This window comes from Lolium rigidum, chromosome 4, assembly GCF_022539505.1.
Source record: "Lolium rigidum isolate FL_2022 chromosome 4, APGP_CSIRO_Lrig_0.1, whole genome shotgun sequence".
In the NCBI taxonomy this organism is placed as follows: Eukaryota; Viridiplantae; Streptophyta; class Magnoliopsida; order Poales; family Poaceae; genus Lolium; species Lolium rigidum.
In genome coordinates, this window is record NC_061511.1 from 9,553,516 (window position 1) to 9,570,741 (window position 17,226).

The following is a 17,226-nucleotide window of genomic DNA, read 5'->3' on the forward strand; positions in this document are numbered from 1 at the left end:
TCTTGCTAGCATGAGTTGCAACTGAAATTTTTCTAGTTGCAAATAGGGTTGCAACTAAGAAAAATGTGCGGGTTGTTGGATTGCCTCGTGATTCGTAATAGGCATGAGTTGTTGCAACTGCCCCAAACCATTAGATTATTTCGTGATTCATGCTACTAGTGAGTTGCAACATAATACAACTGACTAAGAATTAATTTAGTTCTCATTTTAAGTGGGAATTACTCAAACCCATAAAACACAAACAGAGACCAACAACAGGTGTGGCCCGTGGACGTGGTCGTGTGTTTTCTCCCACGGGAAACGACACTGGAGAAGGGAGGACGCTCTTAATCCATGTGACTCACTGAACTTTTTTTTTTTTTTTGCAGGGAGAGATAAACAGCGAGCACAAAAATGTTACAGTACACCAAACTTCAGAAAATATACATTAATCGTACAAAAACAACACCGAAACGAAAAAAAAGCACACCAGAACAACTGACCATTTGTAGAACCTGTCGACTGTCGTCTCACGAGGAAGAAGAGAGAAGAGAACAACCTTCAAGTGCATGACGTGGCAACACAACACTTTCTCGTCACATGCCACACCACGCGGCTGCCACGGCGACGGCCACCCCGCACAGACCGACGCCGAGACCCCGCATCCCGCGAGGCGCCGCCTCCGACGCCGTGGCGGAATCAGCCTCCGGCCCGTCGGCCACTGCCACCGGCCCTCCCTTCTTCTTGTCCTTGTCCACCGTCGGCGACGGCGCGGGCGCAGGCGGCACGGGCGGCCCGTAGAGCTTCCACGGCAGCAGAACCTTGTCCACCTGGTACACCACCAGCCTGTCGCCCGTGAAGAGCGTGCTGTCGACGGTGGCGTTGACGACGCCGGTGGAGATGTTCACCCTCCCGGCTCCGTCAGCCGTGACGTTGAGCGGGTACTTGCCCCTGCCGGTGTCGCCGGCCTGCGTGCGCAGCGGGTTGCTCACCGTGTCGAACTGCGCCATGGGGAGCAGCTGCGAGAGCACGTGGAACTGCACCAGCGACGTCTTCTCTTGGTCGGAGAGCGCGTTCAGGGAGCCGGACTTGAGCGAGGTGAAGGCGTTGTCCGTCGGCGCGAAGACGGTGAAGCCGCCGGAGGAGGACTTGCCCTTGAGCTGGGAGTCGATCTGATCCTCCTCCTGCGTGGACTTGAGCAGCTGGAGGAACTTGGTGAACTGCCCAGCCTTGGTCAGCACCGCCCTGATTGACTTCGCCGGGGCCGCGGCTGGTGCGGGCGCCGTCGCCACCGTCTGGCAGCGCGCCGAAGGGGCGGTTAAGGATAGGGAGAGGAGCACGAGGAGAATGGAGGCCGCCATGGATCGCGCTTGCTTCTCCATTGCCTTGTGTTTCTTAGCTTCTTTTTCCGTGTGGTGCTACGGCGAGCTTGCTCTGCTATATATATGGTGATGCAATTAATGGAAGTGGGATCAGAAGGTTAATCGTGGCGAGGCTGTACGTAGGGTGAGATGGAAGTAGATCGAATGATGGATGGAACATTAACAGGTGGATTGCCTTGGTTGCTTCTTGGAGCAGCTAAGTGCTAATTAGTGGGTTTTGATTAACCCTTTCGATAATTTTCGATTGCCTGGAATTTGCGTAGATCTCGGTCACCTAAACCTGCACATTGCTAGTCTAAAATCATGATACTGAAAGCGTGTAATTTTATACATACAATTATAAATACACAAACTTTTTGTTTGGTTCAATTGATATCAATACCAAGATCTAAGGCTGAAGAAAAAGAAGGTTAGAACCATGCTGCTAATCGTTTTTTGCGCAAATTGCATGCTACTTATTTCTGAATGACACATTTGGTGACAGTGGAAGTCCTTTCCTTGGACTGTAGTTTTTTTTATAGGATTCAAATCCTTCAACATTTTTTTGCTCCAAATGAACTTTTGGAAATAGAATGGTGCTGCCAAATTTCTCTGGATTTCTTTCATATGCCCCAAGTTTTATAGGATTTCTTCTCTCTCACACAATTCTATAGAAATGTTAACATTCAGTTGGGGCCTTCGGGAGGAAAATTGGCAAACCATACTTCCGTTCTCTTCTCAACTCTATATATCTTAGCTAATACTAGTACATGGCTAACAAAATTTGCACCTCGGCCAACATTTTACACATTTGTGTGACATTGAGGAATTTTCTTGAGTTATATTCATATTTATTTGTATTCATGTGCTTCACTCTTGTGATCCAAATAGATGCTAATCATGGAACAGAAACTTGCATTCCCTGCCTTGCTGAACGCGCATATTACACGTGTACTTACAAATAGTGTGACAAAATGTTAGTGCAATTTTTAGTTGTTAGTTATACACCAAGTGAGGCAGGGATGATTTTATTTAGATGTTAATCCAAAGGCTTGGAAACTTCCCTGCAAAAAAAAAGGCTTGGAAACTTGTGGGAAAAAACGCACAACTTCATTCCCCAAGGGTTGGGATCTCATATTCATAAGATGATTTCTCTGAGGAGACATAACGACTGTTTATCTAGGGACAGTGATATATATCCATCGTAGGCTGGAAGATCACACTCTATCGTGCAGCCTGGAAGTGCCTTTCCGAGCTGTAAGGCGAGCAATTATCTCACGGCTCTCACGTGAGGACATCCTTCTGGGCCGTCTGATCGTGATATGAACGCTGATCAGACGGAGACTAGGGCCATTGCACTGTTCATCACCTTGCAGATGCAAACACCGTACCCAACCATCTGGGTCAGGAGGGTGGTGCATCCGTCAGAAATGCAAAGCATGAAGAAATAACAAGCAAGCAAGCAAGCAGCTCGATGCGATATCACTGATTCTGATGACACAACCATACCGTTCGCTAGCAGAGGCGAAGCTGGCACGAGAACAACCTCTTAACGGCCGGCTGCCTAATCATGAGAAGAAACTCGAGATGTGAACACTGAACAGCGAAGACACTCCAGAAAAGAGGACATCTTGCGAGTAAGTTAATTGCTAGGGAAATGGATGCTTTGGACAGCTAACTGATAACCTGCTTAAATAAATATTTTTACTTACATTGGACATCCTGAGGTTTTTGAGTTCACAGCCAACTCACAAAACAAATCCTGACTTTTGGACTACTTATTTACACACCCAACTTGAGCAGACATAAATGAAATCTGGCCTGAACTAGGATAAATAGGGAGGGATGCACCATTTGGTCCTCCTCAGGTGGTCTCGTTTGCGGCATCAGCTTTGCAAACCGGGCAGGCGTTCTTCACCTCCAGCCACTTCTTGATGCAGCCCACGTGGAAGTCGTGCCCACATTTCAGCCTCCCGAGAGAGTCCCTGTGCCTGTATTCCTCCTACAGCAGGCGGTAATGGATGAACAAACTTATAGCCAGGAAGACAGATTATGAAATGTCATTTTTCGTAATTATTTTACTTAGGGGTATCATCTTACCAGGCAAATTACGCATCTTGCATTGTCTTGATCATTGTGTGTATTTGCATAAGAGCTGTGGCAGGCGAGCTCCATCACACAGCCTGAGATTTTCTCGTCCGCCAGACCAGTGTTCACATTGCCTATTCTTTCTTCCAAAGCCAGGAGCTCCTATACATCAACATTAACAATCACATTTGTTTCAAAAAACATTTTTGATGCTACTGTAGCCAATAGGCAATAAGAGGCTAGAAAAGTTTTTCCTACCTCATAACTCATGTCATCAATGTCTAGTCTCATGTCCCAGTGAGGATCAAATGCTTCCCTTGATTCGTGGATGACCAACTGATCCAGCATCATAAACCGCTTCAAAAAGGGTGCAACTAAATCAGATACAATGCCAAAATGTGTAGTATGTTGAAACAAGAATGAGAGAACAAAAACATTATCTACCTCGGCTGCAGATCTTCCCAAGTTATTGTCCTCAATCGTCGAAGGATTGAAACAATGAAAGGAATCCCTCATCCTTCTACTCCTTGCACTACCAGTGTGCCCTACGGATACATGCCTTGGATGTCTCAAAGATGCAGCAGCTTCAGTATGTAATGGCTGGACACTTGATGATGCTGCAGAGGTTGCAGGAGGGTAGCTGGGGATTGCAGGTTGATAGTGGGGGTTAGAAGGCTCACACCGGACTACCGAAGAGTGGGAAGAAGTTGCAAAAGCTGGTGGAAGATAATTGCGGACAGTGGTATGGTGAGCTGATCTAGGAGCATATCCACCATGAACAAATGGTGCACTGTCAGAAGAACCAGGACGTACTGGCATGTGAGCACCTATGTTGGTGCCCTGCGGAGCAGGATAGTATTGCCTCTCTCTGAATGCTATGCTAGTGCTTCCATCTGTTCCTGGGGAATAGTAGAAAAAGTTCTTAGCTTCTTGAATAGCGAAAATCTGGAACAATATTAAACTAAAAGAAATGGGATACCACCTTACCATGCAGGTAATCCATATTTCATTAAAAACTGGAATATAGTTGAAATTGGGTATCAAAATTACGCTTAGTAGTATAAGATAACCAAATATAATATCATGAGAGCTGAGCTGCTCAGTGGTGCGGCAACTGTGTGTGCTTCGAGACGGCCTTGGTTCGATCCCTGTGGGATGAATAAACCATTGCTTCTTGCCTCCTTAAAAATAAACCGAGGAGGCCTCCCTCCCTAGCGTCTATTTTTTTCAAACATGATATCAACGTGCCACGACTATTCCATTCATCTACCATCTAAGATATGACTAGTCCACCAGACTACCCAAAGTGTTGTACTACATCATTAGGAACAGCATAAAGAAACACTGTGGAAACACATCAGATTAAAAGGAAAGGATACTGCTTGAAAGAAAAAAAATTGAAACTAACCTGGGGGGACAATTCTTGGAGGTAGAGATAAAGGAGCTCTATCCCGTTGTACTCGTGCACTTCCGAAAGGGGCATTTGCATTTGGACGGTAAGGTGGCACATGAATGCTGCTTGATGGGCAAGCTGTAGGTGTATTATATTCTGAATGGATAGAATTATGATCATGGCGTCCCCTCACATTCCTCTGAGATCCTTCATGATTTATAAAGTGATGATCATTCCAGTGGCTTGAACCCATGTTTGAAGTTATTTGTGGAGGGCAGGATTCAGGGGTAGGAACTGGATTGGGAGGCATGTAACCAGAGAACTGATTACTGGAAGAACTGCCAGGATAATAGCCTCTGGCACTGACACCATCTACAGGATGAGTGATGGGATTTCTTCGCTTCAGTGCAACCCTTCTGTTATCCACATGGATTCCAGAAATAAAATTATCTTCAGGCCTATGTGGGTAGCTTAGATGCTGTTGAGTATTGAATGGTGCATAGCCGCTACTAGAGCTTCCAGCAGGAGGATAAGCAACATGGGAAGCATGAAAGGTTCCAGGGGCTCCACTCTGCTGACTATAAGACTGACTGGCGTAGCTTGAAGATGGAAGGTCATTTGATCTAACTGCTGTACCCCCATAACCAGATGGCCCAGCTCCATTAGGTGCATCACTTCTAGGATGCATAAATAACTTTTGACCTGACATAAACAAGGTACAACTGAATGAGTTCCCCATAATTTAGGTGCATCAATAATAAAACAGCATTTTAGTGAAGCTCTCGTACCAAAAGGTGGAGGTTCATTGCGTGGCTGGTTCATATGATCCACTCTGGACATCTGGGAATTGTTATACTGATGCCCAGCCATGACGCATGTACAGTCTGATCAGATGTTTTGCTTAATCTGGAATTTTTGAGGCTCAAGATTAGTATTTCAGCTAAAGAAGCTGCAGCTGCAAATAAGAACTTGGCATTTAAAAGAAGGAAACTTAAAGGAGAGGTGAGTATATACAGCATAAAAATGCATGAACTTCAGAGACAAAATGCAGCCATTTCAAACCTTACACGTGTGAGATGTGAGATTAGTCACACGGAATAGAGATGCCCAAAGCCAAATGATTCAGTCCTATGCAGTTATTAACTGCGTATTATAGTTTTATTAGATAACATGCAAACAACCGTTCTCACATCTCAAGAGAAGAAGCAAAGAGATAGAAGAGTTAAGCAGCAAGTGTCAAAGACCAAGATCAACGAGATCAAAAACAAGCAACACACGCACACCAGATACTCCTCATGGCGGTTCGAGCAACCTTTTGGGGAATTAATGCTAAGTCCCAGCAAAATGATAATTATGTTGGAAAATACAATTCACCCCACAAGTCATCCTTACAGTACATGATAATTTCACATGTATAGCTATATATCTCTTTGAAATGGTGCTGAGACATTTATCTATTCCATTCGGCAGAAAACTTCTGACATATATGAAGCCAAAGAAAAAAAATCCAAATGGTGCTGAGATGTAAGGCCAAAGAAAAGAAAAATGACCACAAACTATGATTTGCATATTTTCAAAACAGAGATGGCAATGCCAATGGTTTCCCATATCAATCTTTTGTGGCATACTTATTGCTGGAAAAACTTGTCACTAAATGTAAGTAGCAGAGTATAATGACATAGCTTTGGTAATGGCAGCACCACGGGCTAGAACATAACAACAGAGTCCAGGATTTGTTATGAACAGTTCAAATTTTTCATCTTTTTGAAACTTTATTTACATAGTCTGACTTTGCAGATGGCCAGAATTTTAAAAAGACTTTGTATTAGTTTATTTGTAGGATACATATCTTATGCTGATTATGTTACTCCAGACAACATTATCCACCTTAAGATTTTAGTTTCCTAAAAAATACTACATCTACTATCTATGTTGAAATTGTACAGATAAAATTGACTGCAGCTTTCTGTAATTTGATTGTGTTACAGAAGATACTGAGAGATGATAGATAATACAAACTGGTAAAGAAATATATAGTACAGTCCATTAAATTGATAACTTAAGAAATTCAACTCACGTGCCTACATGTTTTGGTGATTATTCGTGCGCAAATTTTTTGAAGACGATCTTTTTGAAGATATTTTGGCTTCATACTGAAAAGCCAAAAGAAACTATTTTACTACGTGTACAATTTCATATGATTAAACATTTATATTTTCCAACTTCAGACAGGATTTAGACAAAAATAGATACAAAGCAGCATACCAAGACTACATCCAACTTTTCATCAAGTGATAGACACACATGATATTAGTCAGCAAAAGTATTTTAGGAATTTAGGATTATGCTGTACAAAAATCTCCAGTACTTGAGTACAAACCATGTAAAACTGCCTTCAGAAATATATTTTGCCAAGCCAGGCAAGAAAGATAAGACCAGAATCTCTGGTGTACAGTAGGTAAAATAAAAGATCTCTAATGGCCAAAAAACATATGGTAAGCACCCGCAATCATGTTCTCATGATAATACAATTAATAGCAAAGGAAGTTGGAACTGAACTACTATGAACTTTGGTGACAGCATTCTTCCAATAGTACGGCTATTATTTACATTCTAGCAAGTATAAGAAATATCTGACTTAAAATTCAACATTTACATAGTATGAGATGAGCTCTTATCACAATGAGCTATGCCATGGGGAGAGATAGATAGTGTACACAATACTATGAACAAGGTAACATAACTTGATGTCTAAGACAGAAGTGTAATCCTAGCTATCAGCTTCAGACGATCCTGGAAATATCGTCAAGTCAGGTGGTCATAGCATGTGAGATAGAAACATGGCCCGTTTAAATAGATTCCAGGTGTGTGATATTGGTAAGGTTCCTCCATGAAATTGTTGTCCCCTTTTGTTCTGTTTATGTGTGCATGCATCTTGTTCCAGTCCCATCAATTGATCTATATTCCAATATCCTTTCTCTCCTTTCAATTCCCATCAAATGGCCATCTGCAAATGCATTCTCTCAACACCATAAGAACTCAGCTTGTTTCAAGGGCCCAGCTACCCTCATCACAGCCAGTTCTACATCTTAAGCGCCTTCGGTTCAACTAATTTGGCAGGGACCATTAGGCCTTACATTACTTTTCCAGATTTTAAACCATTCTATTGGTGAATTAGTCATCCAAACCATGGCAAGCAAATTGATGGTTCTTGTATAAAGTGCATGCCTGCACTGCTCCAATTAATACTCACATGGATCACGAAATCCTTCTACAGAGATTAACAGTGGCCATTGGTTCATATACCGTCACCAACATACTTGGTCCATAAATTTCACGAAACAAACCACAATAGGCTACACGTACTATGTGCCAAGTCTGGCAGCAGTTCCGTACACTTATCCAGTTCCCGAAAGGGCGCCACTTCCAAAAACCACATTGGGGCCTGACTTGGAATGCTTAAGAATATTGTTGTTACACGGTCTTGCAAGAGGACAACATATGATTTTGAGCATATGCCCTTTCTGAGGCCAAATAGGTCCTCATATGGCATAACTCAGATGGAAGAGCTCTTCCATTTGCTGCTGCTGCTGCTGCTGCTGCAGTCAGTACATAGCACTGGCAACAAGAATCAAGAAGCCCAAAAACGCCCATTTGTTTGACCATAGCTTCATTTTGGCAAATCAAGAAGTCAAACAAGAAAACAAAAATCTCCATTACTTTGAAAGATCAACTAGTACCTGCAACATTATTAATAACTCAGTCCAAATGAAAGAAGTACTAACAAGTAGGGAAACAAGATTCAAATTATACTAATATCTGTATAGATCCAAAGCTATAATCCTCCAGAATAAATACAACTTCCCTTATTCCAGGATAAGTCAGAGCAGCCATAAGCTAGAGAAAAAGGAAGGCCAACGACAAACCCATCGAATAAAGGCAAGGGAGATGAACGGAAAGGGTCTGTTCCCAAGAAAAGGTGATAGTACCCATTGAATAAAGTTTAGCACGTGGGAGTGGTTGCTTCCAGGCTTCCAGCTTACTCGCCAGCTTAAATCTGCAGCTATAGTATTTCTGAAACTATTCACTAACCTGGGTTCCTGACCATCAGATAATTGGAGGAAACGACAATTGCTTACCCAACCTAATCCCCGCATTTGCCCAATTTGAAGTCAAACAAACAATGATATTGAATCATGTTCCAACAGATTGAACTCCAACTCTAACGGGTCTTAGTCACTGCTTTCAAGGACGTGGGCTACTCCGGAAGCCAAATCTCACTATAACCTGCATTTCCATAAGAAATAACGGTTTCGTGTGCCATTTCTGACAACATAAAATACTGTAATGGTAGTCTTCAAAATTTCAACAAGAAATACCTGACAATACAGAAGACATGTTGAAGCAAGTGATGTAGAATTTCATGCATAATCATCAAACCATAGGACTATAGTGGTGTGCCCTTAACATATAGAACAGTTCTGCATCTAAGGAAGAGCTGAAGCTGTAGAACTTGTATGATCTGGTGGATGGAGCTAATAAACAACCAGCATGGATGGAAGAATCAAAGAGTACCTTCCATGATCTAATGGCCGTACCATTGCAGGACGAGGTACACTTGAAGGCTGAGATATATCACGAGTTATGCATATCACATGATGTTTTTATCTTATGATCACTTAGATGTCAAGAGATAGATTGGAGTATGTTTCCACTGATTTACCTTTTAGTGTGAGCATTCTTATTCTTCACGCTTACATATATAATTAACCGTGACCACTGAACAGATCAAAATGCATGGTGCACACATAAGTTCTACTTAAACGATCAAGTTCAAATAAAATAGTTTGTGTGCTGTGGATGCTTTGAGATTGAAAATAATAATAATAATATGGTTTTACTGGCTGCTGTTAGCAAAGGGGAAAAAACTGCAAACAAAGAGAGCAAGGACATAGAAACAAAAGAAGTAGGCTCACTTAGTTGGGACCAAGGAAGTGGATGTACAACCCCCGCCACATGGGTAAGAATTCTCTTGACTAAAATTTCTGGAGCTGAAATGACTCCTATCATGGATGTATTTCTAGTTAGAAAACGACAAAGAGGTCCAAAGGCTTTAATCGGCAGTTTGGCAGGTCAAATGTACAAGGATTTTGTGGACTACAAGAGTAGGATTTAAGAAGTAAGATTAGGGGAAAAGATGCTGAACTCATCGAACAGGATTGACTAGTGTCTGGAAGCACCAATTGGGCAGAACGTATACCTAAAAGCTGAAACGCACTGGTGACATGAATAATGGCCAATCGACTGAAGGGTATAACTGATAAAATGGTTGAGTTAGACGAGTGACAACCAGGAGCAAGTAGATGGATGGTTCGATGAAACAAACACAAGCAAGTAGGAGTATATGAACTGATGGCATGCAATTGTGTAGAGCAATCATCAAGCGATGGAAGATTATATTGGACAGCACAGCATGTTTGACATCGACCAGTGATGAGTACAGAACAGCACAATCTTGGGCACTGAGGTCAGGACAGATTAGAAGCATTTCATGTTTATGGGGACCGTGCTTGCTGGGTCACAGATCGTTAGTCACACCAAATCACCAATGGTCTGAAGCCCAAAGGGAAGGAACCTATCGACAGAACTTGAAGAAGCACGGTGATGACCTTCACAATGATCGATTCACCAAAATATCATAAAACGGTCAAATACAAGGTCAAGGGAGGATATATAGCTTAATGCAATCAATAGAATATTATGCAAGTGAGTTGTGCAGGCAAGTCGCGAGTACAGAACCGAAACAAGCTGCGGCAGAGAGCCTACAGCGCAGTAAGGAGGGCATTTGGCAGGACGTCGCTCCGCCGCCTAAACCTAAATCGCACGATCACGGCAGCCCGGCCCAACCCAGGAGCAGAATCACCCACCCGCACAGCCCGAAACCGCACCCATCCCGCCAATTAGAAGCCGCCAATCATCGACGACTGGAGAGACCCGCCGCCCCAAAATCCCCCAATCAATCAACCAATCAATCTGACCCCATCAAATCCCTCTCCTCTCCCGCAGCACCCCCGGAATCCACCTGCGGGCACCGATCAACCGCCGGAAAAGCGGGGCCGCTCCGGGGAGGAAACCCCCGATCAGACCAACTGCCCCCACCGAATCGGACGCACGCACGCACGCACGCACGCGACGGGATTGAGCGGGGTTTGGGGGATCGGAGGAGGCGGCGTTACCTTCGCGGGCGGGCGGCGCGGTCCGCGACCTCGGTCCTCCGCGCGCCTCTCCGCCGGCGCGAGGGGGGAGGAGGGTTTGGTCTCTGCTTCTTCTTCCGCCAACACGCAACCGCTTCCCGTCAGAGGAAATGAGGACTGGGGGATTGAATGGGGAGATGTCTGCCTGCTTCTTCGAGGGAAAGGGGAGAGGGTCGCCGTATTTATAAGCGACCAGGGACGATGGAATATTTAATTGGGTGCGGGAGGGGCCTACCGGTCAGGAAGAGTGCGCGTAGCTCGTTTTGTTCCTGACGAAATGGCTTTGGACGAGGGCGAGTAATTGGTACGCAATGTGCCTTTCGTGACTCAGAGTTGACGGGCCCACGTGTCGGAACTGTGGTTTTAATCCATGTGAAAAACAATAATCTTCTTTTAACAGTTAAATAATCTTCTTTTAACACAACAATTTACCTATCCTCTACAATAGTAGCCTTCTCTGAAAAACATAGTCTCCACCTCCTTCTTCTTCACCAAACAACGACTCCCCTTCTCCGATCGGCCTCGTCAGCCTCGAGAGGGATGAAGAACCCGGTCTATGAGTGAAGCTTTTAATAAAAAAATAGTGTTGTTAATAGATTTGTGGTTTTGGTAGCCGTCTTTTTTGCCTCTACACCAATGGAGTTAGTAGCATAATCTACAATAAATAATCTTCGGCCGTTAGGGCATGAATAATGGGGTGATGTCAATCATCTCTTACACTTGCCACGTCAGATTTTTGTTTCGTCGAAAAAAAGATAATGGAGAAAGAGAAGTGTGTCTTCTCTCAGCTAAGGGATAATTAGAGAAGGATGTTTTGGCCACACAATTTTCTACCAAATTTTAATTAATTTTCATTTATTTCTAAGACGAAAATAAAATATAATGCATTTTATCGCATTTTTTTTATTCTCTAGATGATGATGAACTACTAAGACAAGGCATGCCTTTTCTACCATTGTACATGCCCGATGACGACATGTCGTTCTCGACGATATTCTTGGAAGACTAAATTTATCTTGATATGGATCTCCAAATCTTGCTTCACCGAATCGATTTACAATTTTTTAATCATGATTTTTCTAGGATTGTTTTTGCAATATTTGTACCGGCTACTTCATTTTTTACGGCGGTGATTCATACTTTCGGCTCCTAGCAATGTCAACCACTCTATTCGGTTGCTTTTGCCCAATAATTATCGTATTTTCGTGAATCTAGACATATTTTCCTACATTTTACATTAACCTGCGGCAAATATTTAGTGTTGAAGGGAATAATCCACAACTGAGTACTAACTATCGTAACTTCTCAAACAATTTAGACACGCTTAAATTTCTCAAGAAGTTCGGTTTACACCAATTCAGATTCCATTTTACAAGAGCATGAGCCACATTTTACACAAAGAATAAACTTTCTACAAAAAAATGAACCAATTCAAAGAAAATAGAAATTGCCTACCAAATTTCACGTTAACTCTTGAGCTCCACAATTGCTAGTTAGATGAGACCTAAACCGAAGATAAACAGAAGAGGAGGTAGGGAACGAACAAGCGTAGTGTCATGGGCGTGTCCATATCCACGCAAATCGAATGGGTGGACATGACAGTCATTACCCGTCGGGCCATTGGGTTGGAGGTTTACCCATTTTCGGCACGCGTAGACCGAAATAGATACTTGTGGTCCGTTTGCGACGGGCCGCTGGAGATGCCCTTACGCATGATTAAATCTCCTTTTTAATCATCTAAAAAGTAGTGCTTTTTAATAAATTTGGTTAGGTTGGTAGTCCTCTTTTTTTTATTTGCATATGCCTCAATGGAGGTAGCATAATCTACAATAAATAATCTTCTGTCTTTCCATCGGCGAAGAGATCTTCTCAACATCAATGATAATGTTAGAAGATTAAATTTCTCTTGGTATGGCCTTTGCTTTGCCGAATCAATTTTAGACTTTGTATCATGATTTCTCTAAGATTGCCTTGCAATATTTGTCTTGGCAGCTATGTTTTTAATAATGGTGATTCGTACTTTTAAGTGGCCAGTCTATTCAGATATGTTTTTTCCTAAATAATTATCGTAGGTTCTATAAATCAAGACATATTTTAGCCTACATTTTACCTAGATCTGCAACAACTATTTAGAGCCGGAGGGAGTATACACAAGTGAATAGTAAGAAGAATGGTAACTTCTCAAACAATTCGGACACTGCAAAAAATTCTCAAAAGGTTTGGTTTACACCAATTCAGATTCCTTTTTACAGGAGCATGGCCACTTTTTACACAAAGAACTTGTTTTCTACATAAAATGAACCAATTCAATTCAATGAAACTAAAACCTATTATTTCCTAGGAAATTGTTTTCCGCATGTTAACTCTAGAGCCCCACAAGTGCTAGTACATCCAGTTCTCTCCATCGGCAAGTCTTGAGCACAAAGGTTCGCTTCCAGATTCCGTAGCACCAGCACGATCTGCTCAAATCAAGCACGAGAGAAGACCAAGTTAGATGAGACCTAAACCTAACACATAGAATAGGACCAGGAGGGTGATGGTAGAATGTGGCAACGTGGGAGCTGCTGAAGCGCTTACCGTCTCCAGGACGAGGGGATCAACGCCGTGCAGCTGCAGCCTCTGAAGTTGCTCCTCCACCGGGACAGCCGCGTCGGAGGCGGCGAAGACGTCGCCGACGAACCGGTAGACCTGGGCGAAGCGCAGGTCGTCCGGAGACAGCGGGAGCTCGATGATGTCGTCGTCCTGGTAAGCACTCCCGTGATCGGGGCCATCGGGCCATGATCCGGCCTGCGCGTCGTGTTGAATATCCGGGACGCAAGGTTCAGGCGACGCGTACGCCCAGTCCATGGTTGGCACCAACATGTCGATGTCGTGTTGAATGTCAGGGACGCAAGGTTCACGAGACGCGTACGCCCAGTCCATGCTCGGCAGGAGCATGTCGGCGTCGGGATGGACCGGCGGCGGCTGCTGGCTGAGGAGGGCGGCGCGGCGAGGGTGGAGCGGCGGCGGGAGACACTCCTTGAGGCCGAGCTTCTGGGCCTTGAGGAAGTGTTTCTGGGCGTGGCTGCGGATCTGCACGCTCGTCTTCGTCGACACGAACGCCTCGATCATCTTCCAGTCGCGGCCGAACCTGCAGTCCAAAGAGAAAAAACGCGGTCTCGTCAGTTCAGAGCTCCGAGCAAGCGCGAGCAGAGCAGGTGAGCACAGGGAAGACGGCGACTCACAGGTAGAGGGCGTGGAGGAAACGCTCGTGCTCCTCGTCGGTCCACCTCTCCCGCGGCCGCGTGATAGTGTACGGCTTCCGGAGCTTGTTCTTCTTCTCTGCTGCCGGGAACGGCGCCGGTGGCATCCTGACGCCTCTCACCGTCGTCGCTGCCATCGTCTTTCTCTTGCAGGAGCAGAGCTGAGGATCTCTCTCGCAGGACCAGAACTGAGAAGCTCTCTCACAGTACGTGATGTCAGTGAAGTGATGAAGAGCCTATAGAGTGATGAGGCGTTAGACTACAGTGAAGTGATGAATCACGGAGGTAGCCGCGTATATGTAGTGTTCGGTCGACAGCCGGAGACGCCAGAACCGAAGCCGTGTGAGGCGTGCAGAACGTGCAATATGTCTTTGCAAACCGGGCGACAGCAAGACCACACGTGCCCAACGCGTGGGTGGATTAGGCTTTGGGAGCTCCAGCTTTGCTTCACTGCGGTATCGATGGTTAGAGCATCCCCGCTCGTCTCCCCGATGAGGCACCCGAGCGACGTTTTTCTCAACCGGACGGCGAATTTCGGTCCAGTCGCGTCGCCGATTCCTCGTTTTTCTCCGGATTTGGGTCTAAATCCATCCGGCGAGCCCACGCCATCCCCGGTCCCCCGAGGCGCGCTCGGGGACTCCGGACGAAGCGGAAGCGCGCGAAACGCCGAGAATTCTCTCCCGCGCTTTCGCTTCGGCTTCCGCGCGAGAGATGGACCCGGCCAGTCAGCGGCAGACGCATCGTCTTCCGCGCGCAGTAAAGGCTGCCGCCGGTCAGCTCGCCGCGGACGCGTAGCATCCACGCGGCATTTAATCGCCGAGCCAGCTCCGCCTACATAAACTCGCCGTGACGCGTAGCACCGACGAACCCCAGTTCCACCCCGACAACTACACGGCGTGGAATTCCTTCTTCCTCCAGCGCTGGGTGCGGGAGCTCGCCTCCTACGACGGCCCGCCGCCTCCGCCTCCGCGCAACAACGCTGCTGGGCGCCGGCGCTGGTGGAGCGCGCCGGGGCGGAACCTCGAGGCCGTCCTCGAACACATCGAGGGCGGCAACTACCCCGTGCTGATGATGCCCCCGCCGTCAGGGGCATCGGCTAGCCGCCGCCGGGGCAGCTGGCAGCCACGGCGCATGGCTGCCAGCTCCTCATCGTCCGGATCGGCGACGAGGGCGACGCCGAGCTCCAGGTCGGCGCCAACCTTGGCGTCGGTGAAACGGGAGTCCCTTTCCCCGTCCCGCAACCGTTAGCGCAGCGGCAGCGGCATCGTCATCCGCGACTCATCGATGCCACACAGCCACCAGCACCTGGTTCGCCCCAAGCGGGAACCAGGCACCTCCGACGAGCGGAAGCGTAAGCCGGTGAAGGAGGAGGTCCACAACGCCGAGGAAGCCGCCATCCTCGAGGCCGTCATGGCGAGGTCCCTCCAGGACCTCGTCCTGGTCGAGGGAGCAGTGGGAGAAGGAGGAGGCGGAGCGGCAGGCTCGGCTCCTCGAGCAGGCCGCTCGCTACCGCCGGCCTGCGACTCCTCCATCCGGCGTCGCTGTCCCCATCATCGACCTCGAAGCCTCCGACGACGACTGGTACAAGCCATCGCCGTCCCCGCCTCGCACCAGTAGACGGTGGGGAGACGTCGGCCAAGGCAGCAGCCAGGCGGCTTCGGCGCCGCCGCAGTTCGACGACGACGGCTCCGACGACGATGGCGGCGACGGTGACTTGGACTACACGGTGTTCTACCGCCATTTCGGCATGTAGAGCGCCGTGTTTCAATATTTAGAATTGTATTTCCCTAGCCGAATTCGAAATATAGTCGAATTCGGCCTCTATTTATGAACTTCGCCCTGTATATAGTAAATATCATTAAAGTTAGTCTAAATTCAATCGTTTTTTACCGTATTTCGTCAAGTTTTCGTTTTTCAAAATTAAATCGCCGTCTACAACTAGGATCGCGGCTGGGAAACTGGCCCTCCCCACGCTATTTTTTCGTTCAATCTGAACGAAATTAACCCCGAATTTCAGGCGTGGAAAGGTCAAACGAGTGGGGATGCTCTTAGGCCTGTCGAGAGCGTCGAGTTCGGCCGAACATGAGCACCGTAGGCCGTAGCACTACAGCAGCCATGCCTGTGCCGAACGGGCCGTAGCACTACAGCAGCCATGCCTGTGCCGAACGGGCGCGTGTACCACAAAAGGTCGACAGCCCTGTTGCGCTAACCAGCAGGAACTAAGAAGCTGCCGCAAAGAAAGTTCTCAATTTAAGCATGTAAGAGCATCTCCAGCCGCGTCCCCCAAATCGTCCTCCAGACCGCGCCGGATTGAGCGTTTGGGGGACGTGTTTTGTTCGTGCCACGTTTGGGGGACGTCGCTCCCCAGCCGCGTCCCCCAAACGCCGCCCCCAAACATTTAAAATGATTTTTTTAACACATAAATCATTTATATCAAATGTAGCATATGAAAAAAAATGTTTTCGAGGATTGTTTTCAAATTAAATTACAACAAACAATAAAACAAGTAATCAAATATAATAAAAAGGGCTAGATGATACATCAAGGTGCCACGGTATTTCCTTTGATCCTCCACAAATGCTCAACGAGATCAGCTTGAAGTTGCTCATGCACATTGCTGTCACGTATCTCTGCGTGCATGGCGAGAAAATCAGCAAAATCTGCGGGCAACTCATGATCAACCTCCGCGAGAGGGCCTTGACACTCATAGGGACCAACATGTGACCTAACATGATTCTTGCGGTCATCCTCGATGATCATGTTGTGCATGATCACACAAGCCTGCATCACCTCCCACATTTGGTCGTGAGACCAGCTTAGAGCAGGGTACCGGACAATGGCAAATTGTGCTTGAAGCACACCAAATGCCCGCTCGACATCCTTCCTGCAAGCCTCCTGTCGTGTAGCAA

General features: G+C 46.2%; 3 protein-coding genes across 7 annotated transcripts; all 3 read right to left on the bottom strand.

Moving 5' to 3' along the window:
* Positions 1-412: 412 nt before the first annotated feature.
* Positions 413-1,374, bottom strand: LOC124705332 (fasciclin-like arabinogalactan protein 11). The gene has a single exon (XM_047237069.1). The coding sequence runs from the start codon at positions 1,359-1,361 to the stop codon at positions 576-578; it is 786 nt and encodes a 261-aa protein (XP_047093025.1). The 5' UTR covers positions 1,362-1,374; the 3' UTR covers positions 413-575.
* Positions 1,375-3,005: 1,631 nt separating this feature from the next.
* Positions 3,006-11,190, bottom strand: LOC124650283 (probable E3 ubiquitin-protein ligase RHG1A). 5 transcript variants are annotated; one of them, XM_047189828.1, is made up of 7 exons: positions 11,058-11,190; positions 5,610-5,727; positions 4,837-5,523; positions 3,873-4,327; positions 3,687-3,785; positions 3,441-3,590; positions 3,006-3,342 (listed from the first exon to the last, which is right to left on the bottom strand). In XM_047189828.1, the coding sequence occupies exons 2-7, from the start codon at positions 5,689-5,691 to the stop codon at positions 3,205-3,207; spliced, it is 1,611 nt and encodes a 536-aa protein (XP_047045784.1). In that variant the 5' UTR covers positions 5,692-5,727; positions 11,058-11,190; the 3' UTR covers positions 3,006-3,204. The 5 variants fall into 5 exon arrangements, with proteins under 5 accessions (XP_047045784.1, XP_047045783.1, XP_047045786.1 ...); XM_047189827.1 differs by lacking the exon at positions 11,058-11,190 and adding an exon at positions 8,961-9,482; XM_047189830.1 differs by lacking the exon at positions 11,058-11,190 and adding an exon at positions 7,566-7,835.
* Positions 11,191-13,405: 2,215 nt separating this feature from the next.
* LOC124646666 (protein REVEILLE 6-like) lies at positions 13,406-14,570 on the bottom strand. The gene is made up of 4 exons (XM_047186754.1): positions 14,300-14,570; positions 14,013-14,205; positions 13,653-13,937; positions 13,406-13,534 (listed from the first exon to the last, which is right to left on the bottom strand). The coding sequence occupies exons 1-4, from the start codon at positions 14,452-14,454 to the stop codon at positions 13,406-13,408; spliced, it is 762 nt and encodes a 253-aa protein (XP_047042710.1). The 5' UTR covers positions 14,455-14,570.
* Between the last annotated feature and the right edge of the window lie 2,656 nt (positions 14,571-17,226).

Excerpts from the sequence above, each read along its gene's own strand:
- LOC124705332 (XM_047237069.1), bottom strand. The coding sequence starts at position 1,361 with ATGGAGAAGCAAGCGCGATCCATGGCGGCCTCCATTCTCCTCGTGCTC.
- LOC124650283 (XM_047189828.1), bottom strand. The coding sequence starts at position 5,691 with ATGGCTGGGCATCAGTATAACAATTCCCAGATGTCCAGAGTGGATCAT. Across the intron at positions 5,524-5,609 it reads CAATGAACCTCCACCTTTTG|GTCAAAAGTTATTTATGCAT; the intron begins GTACGAGAGCTT and ends TGTTTATGTCAG. Across the intron at positions 3,591-3,686 it reads TTGATGACATGAGTTATGAG|GAGCTCCTGGCTTTGGAAGA; the intron begins GTAGGAAAAACT and ends GTTGATGTATAG.
- LOC124646666 (XM_047186754.1), bottom strand. The coding sequence starts at position 14,454 with ATGGCAGCGACGACGGTGAGAGGCGTCAGGATGCCACCGGCGCCGTTC. Across the intron at positions 14,206-14,299 it reads TTCCTCCACGCCCTCTACCT|GTTCGGCCGCGACTGGAAGA; the intron begins GTGAGTCGCCGT and ends TTTGGACTGCAG. Across the intron at positions 13,938-14,012 it reads CGGTCCATCCCGACGCCGAC|ATGTTGGTGCCAACCATGGA; the intron begins ATGCTCCTGCCG and ends CACGACATCGAC.